The sequence below is a fragment of the Panthera tigris genome, chromosome B3, assembly GCF_018350195.1.
Source record: "Panthera tigris isolate Pti1 chromosome B3, P.tigris_Pti1_mat1.1, whole genome shotgun sequence".
Taxonomy (NCBI): Eukaryota; Metazoa; Chordata; class Mammalia; order Carnivora; family Felidae; genus Panthera; species Panthera tigris.
This window is the reverse complement of record NC_056665.1, coordinates 39,979,143-40,001,895: the sequence shown is the minus strand read 5'-3', so window position 1 is coordinate 40,001,895 and position 22,753 is coordinate 39,979,143. Positions and strand designations below refer to the sequence as shown.

At 36.1% G+C, this 22,753-nt stretch overlaps 1 protein-coding gene across 2 annotated transcripts in view; it reads right to left on the bottom strand.

The window, feature by feature from the left end:
- Nucleotides 1-6,394: 6,394 nt before the first annotated feature.
- Nucleotides 6,395-22,753, bottom strand: part of CLPX (caseinolytic mitochondrial matrix peptidase chaperone subunit X) — a 40,637-nt gene continuing 24,278 nt past the window's right edge. For both annotated transcript variants that reach the window (XM_007084514.3, XM_042988617.1), the window contains exons 7-14: nt 19,366-19,542; nt 18,817-18,981; nt 17,939-18,027; nt 16,798-16,962; nt 13,053-13,352; nt 11,352-11,444; nt 9,653-9,759; nt 6,395-8,144 (exon numbers count right to left, since the gene is read on the bottom strand). In XM_007084514.3, the coding sequence (XP_007084576.1) occupies nt 8,054-8,144; nt 9,653-9,759; nt 11,352-11,444; nt 13,053-13,352; nt 16,798-16,962; nt 17,939-18,027; nt 18,817-18,981; nt 19,366-19,542 (1,187 nt within the window). In that variant the 3' untranslated portion in view covers nt 6,395-8,053. The remainder of the gene's footprint in view (nt 8,145-9,652; nt 9,760-11,351; nt 11,445-13,052; nt 13,353-16,797; nt 16,963-17,938; nt 18,028-18,816; nt 18,982-19,365; nt 19,543-22,753) is intronic.

Genomic DNA, 22,753 nt, shown 5'->3' with positions numbered 1-22,753 from the left:
AATGTTTTTTGTTAGAGAGGAAAACAACCTTAGCTTGACAATAGTTAAGCCTCCAGAATCCTATGAGCCTTTAGCATATGACTTTGGAAACTTCCCATTGACTTTACCTCCACCAACTCCCAAGTATATAACCACTCTTGTCTCACAGTCCAGGCAGCTCTTTCTGCGCATGGGTCCTGTCCCTGTGCTTTTAAAAAAATCACCTTTTTGTATCAAAGACATCTCAAGAATTCTTTCTTGGCTGTGGGCTTCAGACCCCACCATCACTCCAAAACCCCATCAGGAACAACATTTGCAAAAACTCCCCAGAAGGTCAAGCCGGGGAACTGAAAGAATGCCAGTTATGGATGTGATGTGATGTTGGCGTCCCAGAGCCAACGATCAAGAAAGAATTCTTGAGATGTTTCAGTGCAAAAAAGGTGGTTTCATTAAAGCATGGGACAGGACCGTGGGCTGAAAGATCTATACTGGAATTGTGAAGAGCAATTGGTTATATACTTTTAAGTTGGAGGGTGGGGTAGAGACAGTCCTTCAGAAGTGACAGCAGTGAGCCCAATGCAAGATCGAGGCCTGAGCTGACGTCGGAGGCTCAACCAACTGAACCAGCCAGGTGCCCCTCCAAAAGGACTTTCATATGTTAACGAGGACTTGCAGTGTCCTGCAGGTCTGGTTATTGTTAAGCTAAGGTTGCTTTTTGCCTCTAGTAAAGTATTAAGACAGTTGAGAGTTCCTGGAGGAATGTCATAATCTGCGTGTCTCAAGTATGTCAAAGGGCTGCAAGTTGTAAGGAAATTTAATTTTATCTACATTTCCTTTTTCCTTTGTTCTCCTTCTCAGATGGAACACAGAAATCCTGAAGGGAGCTGGCAGTCCTGGGAGGAGGACAGATTTTAGCATTCTAGGATCTCATATCTTAAGAACAATGGAAAACCACTGGAGGGGAAGGAAAGACCATGCCACATGATTAATGATGAGGGAGCATAACACAGCTGAGGGCAAAATACAAACTAGCACCACCACCACCTACTAGCCCTGCCCAAGGTGGAAAGGGGTTAAGTGCTTGCCATGGTGATGTGGGAAACTAAGGCAAATGAAAAATTCCCTTACTTTTGGAAACTTCCTTTATCTCAACTCCCCCAAGGTATATGCCGGGAATCATATTCCAAGCTTGTGGTCCCCTGATATACATCTGAAGGGTCTCATAACAGAGAGATAAATACCGTTTTTACTAAACGGTAATAAATGCCATTTTCCTAACAACAGCTAGCCCCTCAAGGTCCTGGAATCCTTGCCTCCAAAATTTCTTAGAGACTTACGCTGCCCCTAACCCCACTCCCAACATGAGGGTATATAATCAGTTACCCGTCACAATCCCAGTGCAGCTCTTTCTGTCCACAGGTCCTGTCCCGTGTTTAGTAAAAACACCTTTTTGCACCAAAGATGTCTTCAAGAATTCCTTCTTGGCTGTTGGCTCAGAATCCCACCATCACCCCAAAACCCCATCAATTAGATATTTAAAATTAAACTATTTTGAGATAATTGTAGATTCGTTTACAGTTGTAAGAAATAATAGAGGGAGATCATGTGTACTCTTCATCCCAGTTCCTACCAATGGTAATACCTTCCAAAACTGTAGTACAATATTACAACCCAGATATTGACATTGATATAGTCAAGATACAGAACATTTCCTTTCCATAGCTTCCAGGATCCTTCATTTCCCCTTTTATAACCACACCCCCTGGCAACCACTAACCTGTTCTTCATATAACTTTGTCCTTTCAAGAATGTCATGTAAATGGAATCATGCATTACACAACCTTTTGGAATTCTCTGCTTTCACTCAGCATAATTTTCTGGAGATTTATTCAGGGTGTTGTATCAATAGTGTTCCTTTTTAATAAAAGTGTGCAAAAAAGGTATGAATAAAATGAAATCACTTTTTTTTAGTTTTTATGTATTTAAGTAATCTCTATGCCTAATGTGGGGTTCTAACTCATGTGCCCAAGATCAAGCGTCACAAGCTCCTCCAACTGAGTCAGCCAGGTGCTAAAATGAAACTACTTTTAAAATCATTCACCTATTGAAGGATATCTGGGTTGTTTCTACTTTGGGGTTATCATGAATAAAGCTGCTATAAACATTTGTATACAGGTTTTTATGTTAAATGAAAATCTTTGGGATAAGTGCCCAGGAGTGCAACTGCGGGGTCATATGGCAATTGCATGTTTAGTTTTTTTATTATTATTGTTTTAAAAGTTTATCTGGGGAGACTGTGTGTGTGTGTGTGTGTGAGAGAGAGAGAGAGAGAGAGAGAGAGAGAGCATGCGCCAGGGGAGGGACAGAGAGAGGAGAGAGAGAAGCCTAAGCAGGCTCTGCGCAGTAGGCACAGAGCTCAACTCAGAGCTTGATCTCATGAACAGTGAGATGATGACCTGAGCTGAAATCAAGACTCAGACACTTAACTGACTGAGCCATCCAGGCGCCCCAGTTGCATGTTTAGTTTTTAAAGAAATTGACAAATTATTTCCAGAATGGCTGCACCATTTTACAGTCCCACCAGCAATATGGGGTGATCCAGTTTCTTTGCATTCTCAGTAGCATTTGTGTTACTAGTTTTTATTTTATTTTTGTACTTCCTTAATGGCTAGTGTTGGACATCTTTTCATATGCTTATTTGCCATCTGTATATCCTTTTCATTGAAATGTCTGATCATATCTTTTGCCCATTTTCTAATTGGATTGTTTTTCTTACCGTTGATATTTAAGAGTTCTTTATGTATGTGTTCTAGATACAAGTCCTTTGATATGTGGCTTACAAATATTTTCTCCCACTTTACAGCTTGTCTTTTAATCCCCTTAACAGGGTTTGCTTTTTTTAAAATAGAACTTAAGTCCTTAATTTTAATGAAGTCCAACTTACCAGTTTTTTTCTTTTATGGATCATTCTTTTGGAGTCAGATAAAGAATTCTTAGCTCTACATCCTGAATTTTTTCTCGTGTGCTTTTTCTAAAAGTTTTATAGGTTTACATGTAAGTATGTAAGTCTGTGATCCATTTTGAGTTAATTAAAAAATATTTCACATATATATATATATATATATATTGAGGAGAGGAGCAGAGGGAGAGAGAGAGAGAATCTTAAGCAGGTTCCACACTGAGTACAGATGCAAGACTCGATCCCACAACTTTGGGATCATGACCGGAGCCGAAATCAGGAGTCAGATGCTTAACTGACTGAGCCACCCAGGCACCCCCTGAGTTAATTTTTCTATAAGGTGTGAAACTTAGGTTGAGGTTCTCCACCTCCACCCCTTTGGATGTCCAATTGCTCCAGCATCATATGATTAGATCTTCACTATTCAAAGCAATAATAGATGACCCGTTGGGTAAGAGTCCAGATCTATACCATGAGAACAGATCAATGCCTGACCCCACCTTCTAAGAGACTTCTTATATTTCTGAGATTTTTTTATAATGTTCTATATTTTACTTGTATCATTTTTTGTAATACTGTACAAAATACTTAAGCACTTCAATTTTTTTTAAGTGGACTTCACACCTAGTGCAGAGCCCAATGTGAGGCTTGAACTCATGACCCCAAGATCAAGACCTGAGTTGAGATCAAGAGTCGGATGCTTAACCAACTGAGCCACCTAGGCGCCCCTAAAGGCTCCTATTTTTATCTAAAACTGTATTAGGTAAGTTATAACTTATATTTTCTAGATACTCAGTTGTCAATATCATTTACTAAATATTCTTTTTCTCATTAATTTGAAGTATCACCTTTTCCAATACTAAATTCCCATATGTATTTGGCTTCATTCTTTTCGAATTCTAAATTCGCATATATATTTCTGGTTTTTCTTTTCCATTGGTCCGTTCATTCATGCACTGTTACACACTTAAGCTTTTAAAACTTTATATGTATAGCATAAGGTATATATATGTGTGTGTGTATGTAATATACATATTTGTATTCTCTCTCTCTCTCTCTCTCTCTCTATATATATATATACATAATTTTTTTTTTTAATTTTTTTTAACGTTTATTTTTGAGACAGAGAGAGACAGAGCATGAACGGGGGAGGGGCAGAGAGAGAGGGAGACACAGAATCGGAAACAGGCTCCAGGCTCTGAGCCATCAGCCCAGAGCCTGACGCGGGGCTCGAACTCACGGACCGTGAGAACGTGACCTGAGCCAAAGTCGGACGCTTAACCGACGGAGCCACCCAGGCGCCCCTATATAATTTTTTTTAATAGAAGAGGCAGCCCCTCTTCATTCTTCTTTCAGTGTGGTTAAATGGAGAGGTTCTGGAACCAGTCTACCTGGGGTTAAATCCTGTTATTTACTAGTTATGTCACCTTGGAAAAGCTACTTAACCAGTCAGGGCTTCAGTTTATAAGGGTTGATAATAGCATCTACTTCATAGAGTTGTTGCATTAAATGCATGCAGGATAACACAGAGTAAGCACTATATGAGTGCACATTATCATTTTGCTTATCATTCTTGTTTACTTTTCCATAAATTTTAGAAATTTAAAAATTTTTTGGCATTTTATTGCAATATTAAATTTATAAATATAGGGTTAATAGACATCTTTATAATACTGAGTTCTCCCATTGAAGAACATAGGATTACCACTTTTTATCAGACAGATTTGCAAACACCTACCCAATCTGTTCTTCCATTTCCACTGCTATCACCTTAGTCCAACCCATTATATATATACATATTTTTAATATTTTTATGTTTATTTTTAAGAAAGAGAGAGACAGAACACGAGCAGGGGAGGGGCAGAGAGAGAGGGAGATACAGAATCTGAAGCAGGCTCCAAGCTGTCAGCACAGAGCCTGACGTGGGGCTCAAACTCACGGAACGTTGAGATTATGACCTGAGCCAAAGTCAGATACCCAACCAACTGAGCCACCCAGGCGCCCCATTGTCTTCTTTAAATAGGCCTGCGTGTGTCTGATTTCATCCTTGTTCCTTTATAGTCTGTTCACTTATACTGCAACCTGAGTGGTCTTTTAAAACTTAAGTCAGGTTATGTCATTTCTCTGTGCAAAACCTTCCAAAAGCTGGTCATCTTGCCCAGAACCAAAGCCTGAAAGGGAACTAGAAACAGCAAGACCAATTTTTATTGTGGAGTGGATGTGAATTCATAGGAGTTCTGTTTATTATGATGAGAGCTGATCTGAAAAACAGGAGGAAAGTGATGGTTGGAAATAGAGGGGCAAGTGCTGGAGCAATGTCCACAACTAGGCCTCTGGTCCTGTTTCCCTCCATTTTCCTCAGAGCCTTCCCTTCCCAACAATCTATAAAACACACATCTAACAATGCCTAACTCTCATGGTTAATACTCTTTTAATAATGCCTACTACTTTCTGTATAAAATTACAACTTAACCTGGCATACAAGATATTCTTCTAAAAAAAATTTGGAGACACAGAATTGGAAGCAGTCTCCAGGCTCTGAGATGTTAGCACAGAACCTGACGCGGGGCTCGAACTCACGAACCGCAAGATCATGACCTGAACCGAAGTCAGATGCTCAACCGACTGAGCCAGCCAGGTGCCCCTGGCATACAAGATATTCTATTGTTTTAAAGTGTATGGAGCACCAAATATATGGGACATTATGGTTGGTGCTGATTATAGTTAACAAAATATGTAGTCTTCACCTTAGTGGAACTTAACCGTATACTTGAAAAGACATGTGAAAAATAAGCTTGGGATTTCTCAACTCCTAAAGCTCCCTAGTTGTTTCACATTTATTGAGATTTTGATTTAATTTTCATTATTTCTTTCTGGCAAATTCCTACTTGATGGTCCAGATCCGTCTGGGCCATCACCACCTTTTGTGTCACCACACCCAGACCTACCTCATTTCTATTATTACGATGCCCTGATGTTTTTGTTTGCATCCCCTAGTAGACTAGTAATCTTCTTGAAAAACTTGGTCTAGTCTAATGTGGGGCCTAGGCAGGACATTCAGGGGAGGATTTTCAATAAATGCTTAACATAAACTTTAATAACAGACTTTGTGAAATCTACAACTTTGTGGAATTTATTAGAGGGATGTGAAGGTGCCAATGATTAACCAATCACTAGAATAATGCAGCTCTTATCTGTGTCCTTTTAAAAATGGCACTACAGGGCACCTGGGTAACTCAGTCGGTTAAGCTGGATCAGGTCATGACCTCATGGATAGTGAGTTAGAGCCCCACATTGGGCTCTGCGCTGATAGTGCAGAGCCCCTTGGGATTCTCTCTCTGCCTCTCTCTCTGCTCTTCCCCTGCTTGTGCTCGCTTACTCTCTCTCAAAATATATAAACATTTAAAAAATAATAAAAAATGGCACTACATATGGACATACCACCACCACACTCGCTTTCATTTAGTACTTCTGTTTTATTCAAATGCCAAAACATAAGTTTCAAGTACAAATCGTAGTTATACTCAGTTTGTTTGGTTTAAAAACATCGATTATGCTTTGTTAACAACTTCCAAAACCAAATGTAAGTTGTTGTGACTAAAATGTCTCCCAGTCCATTTCTGGAGGATTACCCTTAATATATTTAGTAGCTACTCCAATTTTCACTCTACAAAAAGGAAAATGATGATGCTATAAGAAAAAGATAGTGAACAGTTATAATATGAAAGACTTCCTGAGAAAAACTTTTAACCATTGCTAGAGAGACTAAGAAGGATACCTGTTTCTGTTCCATATTATAGCAAACAGGTTTAAACATTTTGCAAAAGTGCATTTCTGGTCCTACCCAGCCATAAATAGATATCTCACATCTCTTATTACATCATAGAAAGCCCAACTTTTCATCAACAGGATTTAGAATCTGCATGAGGTTCTTTTCCTAAGAAAAAGGGGGTAAGAGGAAAACTCAAGTGTCCATAAACCAAATAATGAAGACAAATATTTAAATGTACTCTGATTTAAATACTTTCAAATGAGGTTGAACTGAATGAATAGCATAGAAATTTGTATCATCAACTTTAAAAGATACCCAAATATTTTAATATTTATAGAATCAAATGAAGTAACTTCCATTGTTAAGTCCCTCCAAATTTTCCCCACTGTTTAGTTTTGTTATATAAAGAAGGTTAAGAACTTATATTTTAGTGTGAACACATTCATTTCTGCTGACAGCAAAGCATAGATTTTCTTTAATGTTCTATGAAGACAACGAATTAGATACCTAGGATCAAAGAACAAAACAAAACAAAACTAGCTGAGTAATTTGGTAAGTGCACAATATTAGGGTATTTTATTTAGTTTAACACATGGCTGTTACTATGACTGATGCTGCATGCTACTTTTAGAATTAGATGGTCTTTTCCTGAAGATTTAAGGCAGACTTCAATTCTATCTGCACACTCATAGTACTAAAATGGATCAAAGATGGTAAATAAATCAGACAAGTCAGCAAGGGAATAATGGCCCTTTTTATAGTACCAATTGGAAAGTTGGTATCATGCATTAGCAGATAAGACCAAGAACATAGCAAAACAAATCAGCAAAATATAGTTCTTTAGGGTACTTTTTCCATGAAATTTTTAACTACTTGGAAACTACCTGTTCCAATTTTCAAGATGAATAAAATTCCAATATTTTCAGGAAACAAATATGGGTAGAAAAAGGATAAACTAAAAAATGGTATCTTGATCTTCAATTTTAAAGAATTTATTTTCCCATTTGTAGAGTAACATTATTGTAAAATCCACAGTTACTGCAACACCTGCATTGCTTAAAGGGACTCCTAAGAATTTTGTTAAAGCATATTTTTAAAAAACTGAACCAAAATAATGTACATTTTATCTCTGAACGTTGTATCATTAAAGTCCACACAATGTCCTTTGTATTAAATCAATGTGATGTTACATAATGTACATGATCTCATTTTTATCCTAAAGGCTTCTGACCATGTATGATATCCAAGATAGATCCAATGCTTTTAATGTCAGACTGTAGAGACATTTACGATCCTAAACAAAAGAAGGAAAAGTTTTATATACAGGACGGAAGTCTGACAGTTTAGCTGTTTGCTGCATCTGCTTGGCGAGGCCATCCTTCTTCTTCAACTCCAGAGTCATATTCTTCTTCAGAGGATTCTTTTGTTGGAGCCCTATAATAAAAAGTCATCAGGTTTTTTTAAAATAAAAATTAGGTTTTTAAAAAATTTTTAAATAAATTGTTTAAAACAAATTTATTTAAATTAAAATTTAATAAAATTAAATTTAAATTAGGATTTAAATAAACATGATTTCTAGACTCAAAATAATGTATTAACCCACCTAGCTAAAAACAACACACAAAAAAAGTAAGATATTAAGAGCACTTTTAATATTCAGATTGCTTAGTGGTGAAATTTGGGAAACATTTAGATCACATAGCCAAGAGTTGCAAGTAATTTCCCAATATTTTCCCTAACAAATTTATTCCTGAAATAAGTTGACAAGGCTTCAACTGTGAAGTCTTAAAAAATCCATTTCTCCAGAAAAAAAGTAGAATCTATTATTTCAACTCAAATGCTTGACATTTAGCATATATCTATAGGAAAGAAAGCTACAGCTTCTGACCAAATCTGATTTGCCTCAATTTAAAATTATGATCAGACCACCACAACTTCTTTCTATATTGTTATCAACCAATAAAAGACTATGTCTCTGAATAACTAACAATCAATTTCCTCCTAAATTATCTTAGAAGATACGCAAACATATAACATACCTTGTGACTTAGTTAAAACAGAGATCTAATTTTTGGTATGTAACATTACTGTCAAGCACTGTACAAGAAATATTTATTGAATAGGTCGGGTCAGTAAAGTACAGCCTGCAGGCCAAATAAAGCTCATCATCTGTTTTTGTAAATAAAGGTTTAATGGAACACAGACATGCTCATTCATTTATGATTATGCTATGAAGGCAGTGGTGAGTAGCTGCAATACAGACTTGTACATCCCTGTGGTATTCATCTAGCCCTCTATAAGAAACTCTGCTGACCCCTGGGATAAATAAATGAAGCAGCGAAAAATGTGTCAAATCTGTCAACTGACGTGATACAACAGAAAAATTTGTGAAAGACATGAAACAAGTCGCTCATAAATGACAGAATTAGCAGCAAAGTTCATTTAAATCTCTTCATTTGGATGACTTTTGTCTCTTATACTTGTTAAGGAAAAAAGTGCAGGCTAATCAAAAAAAATTTTTTTTAATGTTTATTTATTTCTGAGATAGAGAGAGACAGAGCATGAGTGGGGGAGGGGCAGAGAGAGAGGGAGACACAGAATCCGAAGCAGGTTCTAGGCTCTGAGCTGTCAGCACAGAGCCTGACACGGGGCTTGAACTCACAGACCGTGAGATCATGACCTCAGCCGAAGTCGGATGCTCAACTGACTGAGCCACCCAGACGCCCCATAAAGTACAGGCTAATTTTAAAGATCAAATTTCAGACTCACAAAATACTATTATTCTATAAACCAAAATTAGAACATTTTTTCTATAGAAAATTTGAGATTATTACTTCCCTTATGAATATAAGTATGCAATTTTTGTGACAGACCAATAAACCATAGCAATAAAGAGCTGATTTTAACTTTTAGATTTGGTCTAGCTTGACAATACACTTTACCGGATATATCCTGGTTCCTTTTTCCCTTCTACTACTTCTTTATCAACCTCCACACATACGATATCAGAATTAGGAACTTCAAACATTGGTTCTAGTAACAGCTTTTCCTAAAGAGATAAAAAGTGATAAATTACATGGAAAACTGAGGTTACACAGAAAATACTTATATTCCATAGACCACCAATCAAATTCATTAACTCAACAAATATTACTGAATCCCTATTATGCACCAGGAACTGAATGTTGAAAAAATATCACTGTAAAAGCTTTCACATTCTTCATATTAAAGCAGCTGCTGACTAAATTCAGAGAGAATTCATTTTATAAGGGAAAGCTATTTATCTGTAGTTCTGCCTATTTAGGTCACCACACACATATAAAAAGACTACACTTCTGGATTCAGATGTTCCTCAGCATTCCTGGCGTTACCAAAGAAGTCAACTGGTAATCCTTACTATGAAAATGATTTAATCCTAAACCATCTCTATCAAACTCTTCAGTTTTGAACTATGACTTCAAATAACCACTTGTTTTAAGGGTTGCAGTAGATTTAAGGAAAATACAGATCTTTAAAAAAGTATATAAGGTTTCTTTCTTTCTTTTTTTGAGATCGAGAGAGAGAGACAGAGAGGGAGAGAGAGAGCAGGGCAGGGGCAGACAGAGGGAATCCCAAGCAGGCAACGCACTGTCAGCGCACAGCCCGATGCAGGGCTCAAACCCACAAACCATGAAATGATTACCTGAGCCAAAGTCGGATGCTTAACCGACTAAGCCACCCAGGTGTCCCCATAAAATTTCTTTTTAAAAAAAAATTTTTTTTTAACGTTTATTTATTTTTGGGACAGAGAGAGACAGAGCATGAACGGGGGAGGGGCAGAGAGAGAGGGAGACACAGAATCGGAAACAGGCTCCAGGCTCTGAGCCATCAGCCCAGAGCCCGACGCGGGGCTCGAACTCATGGACCGCGAGATGGTGACCTGAGCTGAAGTCGGACGCTCAACCGACTGAGCCACCCAGGCGCCCCTAAAATTTCTTTAAAAATGTTAACTATATCACCTACTCTTCTAGTTTGCATGTTTATAAATCTGTCCTTAATCAGTAACACCTGAAGTCCAGGCCTTCATTAGAGAATATAATCTCAGACTGTCTGTGATACATGTGTAGCTCCAATAAAAAAGTCCTATTGAGATGAGAGAAGTAATAATTAGCAGTGAAATTCTTAAAATAATAAAGTGGATGATGGCAGAAAATAGGCTGGGTCACTAGAATTTGTAACAAAATAAAAAATAGTGAGTTGCTATCATATGACAGAATTTAGGGGTAAAATATCATGATATCTGCCATTTAATTTCAAACAAATAAACAGAAAAGAATGAGGATTTCAATGGGTCTGAGAAGGTACTCCGGGGAATTCAGTCAAAAGGCCGGAGTAAAATTTTCTAAATTCTCCTTCCTAGATTTTCTCTATTTCATTAATGGTACTATGTGTGTATCCTTTATTGCAAATGCTTTAAAGTTCCTTTTTTATAGTAACAAAAAATATAATCTACTGAGACAAAAAAAAAAACAACCAAAACCCATAAGAAACAACATCAGGCCAATTCTCTGGATATACTTCCAAAGAAGTAACATGGAGGCTTAATATTTGCAAAACCCAGACCAAGAAATAATCTCGTTTTGTATAATAATGCCAACTTACCATTATGGACCGAAGGCCTCGTGCACCTGTTTTTCGTTCTAGTGCCAATCTGGCAATAGCTTTCAAAGCATCCTCAGTAACATTCAGTTCACACTACAAATACATAAAAAGAAATCAGAACTTAGATAATACTTGATGATATTTTCCTAAGATAGCTATAGAGCATTTGATCTATTAACTATTACTACCTCCCATCATTCCTAGTCTTTGTAGAACAAAAAGGGACTAGTGCCCTAACTTTACAGATAAAGACTGACCCTATCCCTTTTCAGACTAAAGCATTTTTTGACTATCACTTTCTTCTTAGAAAATACTCTACTCATCATTCATTTTATAGAGTGTTACTAACCACCCTCTCATCCTACAGAACACAAAGGCAAAACTTTAGACAAGTCTGTCTACATTACCACAAATTTCAAAACAGAGTTCAAATTACTGATACTAAATTTATTAACATACCCAAAAAACATAAATCAAAATCCTTTTGGAACATCAGACTTCACAAAATTTTGGTATTAAACAAATTTTGGTTACTAATTTCTACTTCCAGAAAACGCAATATTTAAGCAAGGCAATTCTCTCTCATAGTGCCTTAGAACCTCACCTTCAAGCACTTGTTTCTCTCAATTAACCTATGAGAAGGCAATAGTATTCTGAATCACAAATTTGTCATTAGTCTTTGAAGATGTTTTCTAGATTAACATGGACTTTCTAGGACTTTATTCAACATTTATTGGACGCCTACGTGTCTACATATTAGAGACTAAATGATGAATTACCATTTTTGCCATCAAGGAACTTAAGTTCTACTGGGTGGTGACAAATAAGCAAACTAGCATTTATAGCACAGCATATGCACATGGTGCTAAGGGAGCACCAGTGTGGGAGCGTTAAAATTAGGCAAGGGGACCACTGAAGGATTTAAGGAGAGGACTAAAATAACTAGCGTTGTATTTATTTATTCATTCACTAGATATTTATTAAGAATATCTATTTGCTGGGCACTATGTTCAATAATATAAAAATGATGCAGTCTGGAAGTAAAAAAAGAAAGATAATGATATTTTGGTGGTGGTGGTCAGAAACAGACTTGAGACAGGGAGGCCAATTAGGAGCCAAATGCATAGGTCAATGTAAAGAATGATAAAGGAGCTTGACATGAGGTAATGGCAGTGGAATGAAGAGAAAGAAACTGATATTTAAAGACCCTAAGTTCATAAAACCCAAAACATAAGCTATGTGATCGGAATTGTGGGGATGTGGGATTGGATGTCTGGTTACACAGAAGTAGATGTGGAAGGTGATAGAACTTTAGACAAAAGTATATAAAAATATACACAGTATGTTGTAACAAAAGCATTTAGAATTTTAAGGCTGAAAGGACAATCCTGTGTGTATGGCTTGAGGGGTAGGGGATAGGCTACTGGTATAAATTCTCTCTCTATATATGTATACTTAGGCTTTAAGCTTCATTAACAATTTTAATTAAGACAAAAAAATAAAGCCAACTCCTAAATGTTTAATGTAACACGCTGCCTTTCCCAATACTTAGATCCACATTTAGTGAGGTATAGAAATACCAGGTATAGGCTGGTATTCTGGATAAGGAGGACTGCTTTTGCTTTTTGTTGAGCTAATTTATGCAGAGTTCCAACAGCAAAAACCCATAAATTAACTAAGTATGAAAAATAAAAATCTAACCTTATCCATGCTGAATAAGGCCTGGTACTGAGGAATAACAGCATTACGTGGCTCAGTTAGTATTTGTACAAGTGTTTTCTCATCTAGGCTATGCAAAGGAACTACCACAGGCAACCGTCCCACAAACTCGGGAATCATGCCAAATTCAATGAGATCTCTGGCTTCAACATGACGTAATAAGCGATCTTTTTCTTCAATGTCTTGGTGAGTATTTGATTCTCCACTTCGATTGGCAAGGTCTGCAGCAGCTGCAGCCCTTCTGCCTTTTCCCAAATTAGATGGCGTTCCAAATCCAAGATACTGCCAAGAAAAGACAGGTATTATAAATAGTAGAATGAAATTGCATTGTACTAAGTACTCTGCATATATTTCTCACATGACCTTTGTAATAGAAGAAAGTTCTATTATCATTCACATTTTATAAGTGAAGAAAATGAGCTTGGAGAGGTTAAGTACCTTGACCAAGCTCTCCTTGCGGTAAGTGGTAAATCCAGGATTTGAACTCAGGCCTATCTGTCTTCAGAATTGAGAACTAAACCACCATTTAATAACCAACTCTCAAAGAATGAATTCTAGGGGCGCCTGGTGGCTCAGTTGATTAAGCGTTCGACTTCTGCTCAGGTCATGATCTCGCAGTTCATGAGTTTGAGCCCCGTGTTGGGCTCTGTGATGACAGCTCAGAGCCTGGAGCCTGCTTTGGATTGTCTCCCTCTCTCTCTCTCTCTCTCTGTTCCTCCCGTTTGCTTGCGCTCTCTCTCTCTTCCCCCCCACCCCTCCCTGCTGCTTATATGCTCTCCCTAAGAAATAAAAGATTAAGGGATGCCTGGGTGGCTTAAGCGTCTGACTTCAGCTCAGGTCATGATCTCACGGTTCATGAGTTTGAGCCTCAGGTCGGGCTCTCTGCTGGCAGCTCAGAGCCTGGAGCCTGATTCAGATTCTGTGTCTCCCTCTCTCTCTGCCCCTCCCCTGCTCACTCTCTGTCTCTCTCTCAAAAATTAATAAAGGCAAAAAAAATTTAATTAAAAAGTAATAAAATGTGTAAGAACTATAAAAACGGAGATAGTAATTACTTTGTAACCAAAGTTAATTTTGTAATAGCGTAAACAGTAGTAGTAGTGACTAAGGAACAAGCAGCCTTATGAGGAAATTATGCCCAAGTGTCTTAAGTCACTGCTAAGCATTCTATTAAAATCATGATCTGAGGTTGCAGCATACATCAACCTATGAGAATAACTCTGATTTTATAAAAAACATATAAGAATGACATCAAACAAGAATACTACTTTGCTGCAAAAAGCTGGGTATCGGGGTATCTCGCTGGCTCAGTTGGTGGAGCACGTGACTTGATCTCAGACTGTGAGCTCAAACCCCACACCGGCTATAGTGATTACTTATAAAAATAAAATCTAAAACAAACACAAACACAAAAACAAAAAACACCCATTGTTTAAAAAAAAAAAAAGCTGGGTATCTAAGGTGTATGGATCTTGCTTCAGTCAGTATAAAAGAACTATACTCCAGGCAACCGTCAGAATGTTTTGACATTTTGGTATTTCATACAGCTTTTGTCAGAAGTATAAGAGAAGCACATGGTCAGCCTAAGTTAAAAATCCATTCCTTGGGGCTCCTGAGTGGCTCAGTCAGTTAAGTGTCCAATTGACTGTTGGTTTCACCTCAGGTCGTGATCTGTTTGTGAGTTTGAGCCCTACACTGGGCTCTGCCCTGGCAGTGCGGAGCCCGCTTGGGATTCTCTCTTGTTCCTTCTTTCTGCACCTCCCTCAGTCTCTCGCTCTTTCAAAATAAATAAACTTAAAAAAAAAAAAAAATCCACTCCTCTGACTCTCCACATGGACAGTAGTGTATCAGAAAAAAAAAAAACAAACACCTTCCATCCAATACTATATATATATGTATTTATTATATATATATAAACATATATAAAAATACACACATTTATTTTGTTATATGTTTTGTAAATTATATATAATATATAATTTATAATTCATATAAATATATATTTTAATATATTAAATTTATTTAATATTTATTAAATTTAAATTATTAAATAAATATTAAATACATTGAATTATATTAAATTTAATATATTTAAATATAAATATTAATATTTATAATTTATATAATATAAATATATATTATATAATATATATAATTTATAATTATATATGTATATAATTTACGAAACATTATAAAACACTGGAAATACAAACCTGAAGACAGCCATTATCCTAAAGGGGCTTATTCAGAGTGAGAACACATGAAGGCATTAAAAGTATCACAGGACTGTACAGGACTGTAGCAGTGGAAGTAGGAAAAGAGGCACATAGCAGGGAGGGAGGGTAGAAGATGATCAAGAAAGCCTTCACAGATAAACTGCCTGATCAGTTTATCAGACTTGGTAACAGACTGATCATCTATTATCAAGATCATCTTAACAGACTGAGTCTTAAAAGATGAACATATATTTGCCAACTTGATTGAGGTAGGGGAAGGCATGAACAAAGGCAAGAGGAATAAAAGTTAGGAATGCAAGCAATCTGATATGGTTGGAATATAGGTGCAATATTTAATATTGTACCCCTGGCTTTCAGTAAGAGTTGATAAAAATAGCCACATGGATGTATTTAATCCTCTGTAAAATCACTACTGATGACTGTCTTACATCTCTCTCTTTTTCATAAAGATCTATGTGACAAACTCTTTTTTTTCCCCCCACACCCCCGAGCTCAACACTTGAGCTGAGATCAAGAGTTAGAAACTCAACTGAGTGAGCCCCTCAGGCACCCTGACAAACTCGTTTTCAATCTCGGTCTCTCCTGAAGACCTCATACACTTCCTCTTTCAGATAATAAGAACTAGAGCCCAGGATATCTCCCTACTTTTTGTTAAGAAGTTCAAATGACCTACAACCTGAACCTTCCTTCTACATGTTTCTGATCTCTTTTTGGACATTACTTTTAACTGTTCTTTTCTACATGTTCCAAGTTTCAAATTTTTTGGAATAGCTAATTATAATTAAGTATCAGAACATGCTCTTTGTTTTTTTAAAGTACACTCTACACCCAACATGGAGCATAAACTCACGTCTCGAAGATCAAAAGTCTCATGCTCTAGTGACTGAGCCAGACAGGCACCCCCAGAATTTTAAATATAAAGTTATCTCCCTCCCTCTTTCTCTCTCATGTACACACAATAATTTCTTCCAATTTGTCAGTCTAAGCAGAATTTCAAAAGCAAAAACAAATTAACATGAAAAATTAAAACCTAACCTTATCCATGTTGAATAAGGCCTGATACTGAGGAATAACAGCATTACATGGTTCGGTTAGTATTGTACGTGAGTTTTTTCTTACCTAGGCTATCCAAAGAACCACCACAGGCAACCATCCCATCAGCAGCATTATTTTTTTACTGCTACTAAACTACTACTTACACTAGTGGGTACAAAGCCAAGGAGACTTAAAGCAAGCAATGTAGCACAGTTGATCTATGATATATTCATTTAGGTAGAATATTATGTTATATAAAAGAAATCATTTGTAAATGTAAATATATTTACATTTTTTATTGTAAAACACAAAACATGGAAAATACTGGTGTGTTTTGGGCTGCTTGACACTATGTTGACATTACATTTTATTGTAATCAATCAACAAATAGTTACTAGGCATGTACCTTGCAGATATGAAGAAGTGCTCCATCCTAATAACCCTTCAGAAAAACTTACCTTTTCATTTTTCCTCCTGCTGATGATTCTGTCTAAGCCATTGAAAGCACCAGATGCAACAAACAGGATGTTTGTTGTATCAACTTGTACTGTTTCTCCACGTAACTTGCGGGAATTCTTTTCTGGAACATTAACTATCGTGCCTTCTAGTAGTTTTAATAACCCCTAAATAAAGAATAAATGATTTATAACATCACTGTGTAAGTGTATTATTTATTGTACTTTAGATAATGAGATTCAAAGGGGAAAATAATGTGGTTATGGTCAATGAGCATAATTAAAGAAAACTCCCACATTGCTACAACTAACATGAAAATCAAATGCACTATCACACTAACAATTCGTAAATTTATTTGGAATAGTTACAGACTCCTGATGCACTCAGGAAATAGTCAACTTAAAAAAGCTGCTTTTGATGGTAAAGATAGAATTCTGACCTAAATACAGGATTATGACTCTGTAAGATGGTAGGCAACCATGGTAGGAACATTGAAAATTTGAAAATAGTTGATTTGTCTTTCATAGAAATTAAAATTCTTTTCTACTCCTACTATTAAACTTTGAGACTACCTATATTTTGGGAGGCTTTTATAAAAAAATTATCTAGCACATTTTATAAGTGTGATCTTTTTGTCTTGGTCAAAATAAAAATGAAAGCAATTTTCCTTACCCTACAGTTTATGTCATAATTAGTTACCAATAAAAAGTCAAGTTGCAAATAGATCATTAAGACTTCACTTATGACTCTCCATGAAATGAAACACTATTTTATCTATTTTATCCTATTGTCAAGTGAAAAGAATAAGATACATGTACATACTTCATTTATGTCTAATTAGAACCAGAACTTTCAAGAGTCATCTAGAAATGTTTAACTGGGCCTCTAATGAATAAAACCAACAAAAATCAAATGTCATTTTTTTCTATTCTTTAAAATAATTTTAATTTCCTAAGAAAGGTAATTTGGTACTTAAAATCACCAACAGCTTTCTGAACTACTTTAAAATGGTATGTGGAATTTGGGGTGGAAGAAATAAACAAAACAGAATCTAATTGAATGCGAAACCAAACGTACAATATTTGGGAAGTTGATGTATTCCCTTCCTTTTAGTGGGCTTGAACAAAATATTCAACTGCTTACTTGCTGAACGCCTTCTCCACCTACATCCCGTAACTGATGAATGCCTGGCACACTGCCAATCTTATCTACTTCATCCAGAAAGACAATTCCTATAATTTAAGGAGGATTCTATTTATAATATGAAAATGATATACACAAGATAACCTCAGTTTTAAAAGACTAAGTAGCTAGAGAGCAAATATATACAAAGCTTAATTTTATAAAAATACACTGCCTGATCTCCCATTCATCGTTGTGTAAATGTTTTATAATTTATTTCATACAGCATCACTAGGGTATGATAACAATTCTGACATTAGTTATCTACCCCACTAATGTTTTCAGGTTCTTTATTCTAGGAAGCTGAGATAAAGGTATAGTCTTGAAGCAGGAGGTATATACAGTGCTGGTACTAGCAAAACTTTTTACTCTTTCCCACCTATACTCTTGTCTTAAAGGAATTTGGACAAGAACTTGTCAAGCTCTTCATGTAAATAAGGACAGATGATAGATGGGGAAAGGATAAATGCAGCATCTAGGACATCCTGTAGGTCAACAAGCTAATCTGTTTCTAGATTCATCCTACACTCTCTTGCCCTTGTCCTAATAACCCACCCCAGGAACAGGAGTCTAGAGGGAAGTCAGAACAGGAAAAATAATGATAGCATTAAGGATCTAATGGAATAATAACCTGGCCTGTGTTCACCCTAGTACCCATCTTATGACAAAAGGGCAAAAGCAAACTTTGTGGCCCTTAGTATGCTAGAAAATGTTTAACATAGCTACCTTTATACAATTACAAAGTTTTATTCCTCAACTCAAAACAAGAATTATAGGATCTCTTAATGCTTTCCCAATAGTCTACATCTGGGGATAGACAAACTATACTGAAAACATACCTTGCTGTGCTTTTTCTACATTATAATTGGCATCTTGGAGCAGTTTGGCAATCACAGATTCAATGTCTTCGCCTACATATCCAGCTTGAGTCAAAGTTGTACAGTCACAGATAGCAAAAGGAACATCAAGGCATTTAGCTAGAGTTTGTGCCAGCAGAGTTTTACCTACAAATAGAAATAGCAACTAAAAGTTTACGAAAAATATGTTGATATACAATTTCTCTACAAAAATGTAAAATGTATTAAATCTAAATAGTATATAATAAAAAATTACTTATACATCTTTTCTCCACTATTGTTCAGATTTAATGGTATGTTATTTTTATTACTCCTATTAAGATGTTAGGGATTGGGCTAAAGGGCATTGCCAATTCCTCAAATTCAGTCTGAAGTCTATGCACAGATACTGATAATGTATCCAAAGGACTGGCCCTTAGATTTCTTCCCAAGAGCCAGAATCCCCCAATCATAAGACACAGCTTGCAGAATCATTTATATATACATATATATATTTTTTAAATGAGTAATTTTTTTCAGGAAGTTATTTACCTGACCCAGTTGGTCCAAGCAGCAAAATATTACTCTTTTCAAGTTTTATGTCATCATGGGAAGAATCCAATACTTCACCTCCTCGTTTTTCCTGAGGTATTTGTTGATTTACCTGTTGCTGCATTGATGCTCCTAGAGCATTACCATGTGGACTAATTCCAGCAATCTGAAGCAATTCTGAAAGAATGACAAAGAAATTCTTAGAGCTTCATTTGATCTTACTTGAAAAAATACCCAATAAAACCCTAAATCTAAGACCAATCACATATTTAGAAAAACAAATATTCTGATATTCTGTCTTACCTCAAAAGGAAGAAAACCTCAAATTATCTAGTCACAAATGTAAAACATATGATTATTCAGGGAACCTTAAGTAAAATAAATGGATTCTTTTTACCCTCCGTATTTATGTAAATCCCTTTAACTTAAGGGAAGGCAGTGTAAAGGAAGGAGAACAGTGCTGACAATCACAAAGCTTTAGCTTTGGTCTTTCCATTGTGTCTAAAAAGATCTGTGATCCTGGGCTAGTCATATAAACTTTGTGTTTCTGTTTCCTAACCTAGAAAATGGCAATAATACCTGCCTTATCAATTTCAAACACATGGTTGGAAGGTATAAGAATAAAATGCAATTCATTTGGAGGCACTTTAAAAGACATATATAGATTTTTTCATTACAAATGAAGGACTGTAGAAAAAGCAAGACACATTGAACACAGTGAACACAGTAAGACAACCAAGACTAAAACAGAGAAATAGGGAACCTGGGTTCTAGTCCTTTTCTATCACTGTGTGGCTGTAGGACCATGGCAAATCACTTAACTTTACTGGGCCTGCTTCCTTACCTACTAAATGAAATTATCAAGATATATGACTTCTATAGTCTCTTTCACATTTAAAAAATGATTCTGTGAGTCTACCAGAGGAACCAAATACAGTAAGACTCACTATCCCTGGTTCTATCTGAATTTTGATTTTATAGGATCTTGAATGGATCTTTCCAGTCCCTTTATTAGACACACAACGCTTAACTAAATGGGAATGGTATTGCTGGTGAACTATCAGTTTATCAATTAGGTGCCTAAAAACAGAACAACTTTGTTCTTACTCTCTCGGCTGAAGGAAAGAATTCCAATAGTCTTTTCAGTTATCCAGATTTGTAAATATCCATACTGCTCCTCATCATCAGCATTTGAGGAATCTGTGCTCATACCCTACTTGTTTATATTTTCTGGATTTGTTTTTAGGTTGTTTCTAATAAATGGATTAAGAGTATCAGTACTTTCCAATGCATTACTGTTTTAATCAAACCAATATATAGATGTTCAGTCAACATAACTATTATTATGATCCTATTCCATCTGGCTGGCACTTTCAAATTATCTTAGGGTCACACTTAAAGTAAATGGTTATCCTGGGGCACCTGGGTGGCTCAGTTGGTTAAGCGTCCACCTTCAGCTCAGGTCATGATCTCATGGTTTGTGAGTTTGAGCCCCACATTGGGCTCTCTGCTGTCAGCACAGACAGCTTCAGATCCTTGGTCTCCCTCTCTCTCTCTGCCCCTCCCCCACTCACACTCTCCCTCTCTCAAAAATAAATAAACATTAAAAAAAAAAGTAAATGCTTATTCTAATCATCAAAAATAGGCATTCAAGGTGCGCCTGAGTGGCTCAGTCAGTTACGCATCTGAGTCTTGATTTCAGCTCAGGTCACGATCTCATGGTTCATGAATTCAAGCCCCACACCCGACTCTGCACTAACAGCATAGAGCCGGCTTGGGATTCTGTCTACTTCTCTCTCCGCCCTTCCCTTGCCTGTTCTCTATATCTTCCTCAAAATAAATAAAGATAAAGTTTAAAAAAATAGGCTTTCAATAAACATTTTAAATTGTGCTACATTTAATGGTTATTAGCGAATAATTCACAATGCTATGCCTCATTATAATCCATATCAGGAAAAAAAATGCTGTCTCTTAACATGAGTTTAGTTAGTTAGCTAGTTGTCCCCAGTAAAAGAAAATTTCTTTTTTTATTTCAGCAAAATCTAGTTAGGAATTGTCACAATATAGGAAGAGGCTTTGCCTCGAGTGTAGGTTGGCCCAATGGGGTAAAAATTATTGAGGTGAACAAAAATTTGAACAGAAGTGCAAGAAGCATATTAACTACAGTAGAGTCACAGAGTAAATGTGTTTAAGTTTTTTAAAAAATTATTTATTTTGAGAGAGACAGTGGGAGCGGGAGAGGGGCAGAGAGAGAGGGAGAGAGAGAATCCCAAGCAGACTCTGTGCGGTCAGTGCACAGAGCCCGACATGGGGCTTTCGAAACTGCGAAATCATGACCTGAGCTGAAATCAAGCCACCCAGGCACTTCAGGATAAATGTATTTAACTTACACATGATTTAAGTTAAACTTAAAAGAGAGGAATAACTTAAATAGTACATGATGTTTGTCATTCCATTTCATGAAATTATGCTCCAGAGTAAACTTGAAATAACTCTCCTTTCATTTAGTTTGTTTTTCTGCATCTCTCTCAATGCATGAAGCAGCTCTCTACAATCAGTGAGCAGACTAGTGTATGGTTAGTTGCATGGAGTTCATTAGCCATATGGCCCTGGGCAAATTCCTTAAAATTTCCGTAGTTCACTTTTCTTATCTATAAAATGGAGGTGAAAATAATAGTTTCTGTCTCATAGGTGTGAGGAAGATTAAATCAGTTAAAATATGTAAAACACTTAGAACTGTACCTGGCAGAATTTTATAAATGTTATAAAAGAATTTGCTATCAGTATTGCTATTTTCCTAGTGTTTAAGTTACTTGTATAACATAGCCCTTAATGCAAGCCAACTGTTTCATCTGGTGCTCAACTTAAGAAAAACATTATGTTCCAATGATGGAGACAAAATCTATCAGTCTTATTGAGAGTAGTATATCTGACATGTGATTTCCAAAAGAAACTTTAAAGAATATTTTGATTATGTGTCATTTTAGGTCTAATGTCCTAACTTTAGAACCTATAACCCCACATATAACAAGTGGAAACTATACATGAAAATAAATTTAAGTTTTCAAAATATTACTTTCCAAGTCAATCTGTCATTATAATTATGAATTGCTTTTACCTAGGTTCTTAGATAGTGTTACTTGTTAACATTTAAATTTCATTAAATCACTACAATATATTTCTTTCAAAATATTCATTATAGACTTTCCTTTACTAATTTAATTCATACTAGCTTCACTAGCTATCTGTCCAAATTTATGAATATAGCACTGACAGCATATTTGATTATATTTTTGGTTTAGAAAATAAAAATTATACATGGACTTAAAGTTTATTATTTAGATCTTACATTCTTATATATAATCTAATTCTACTGCATTGCATTTAC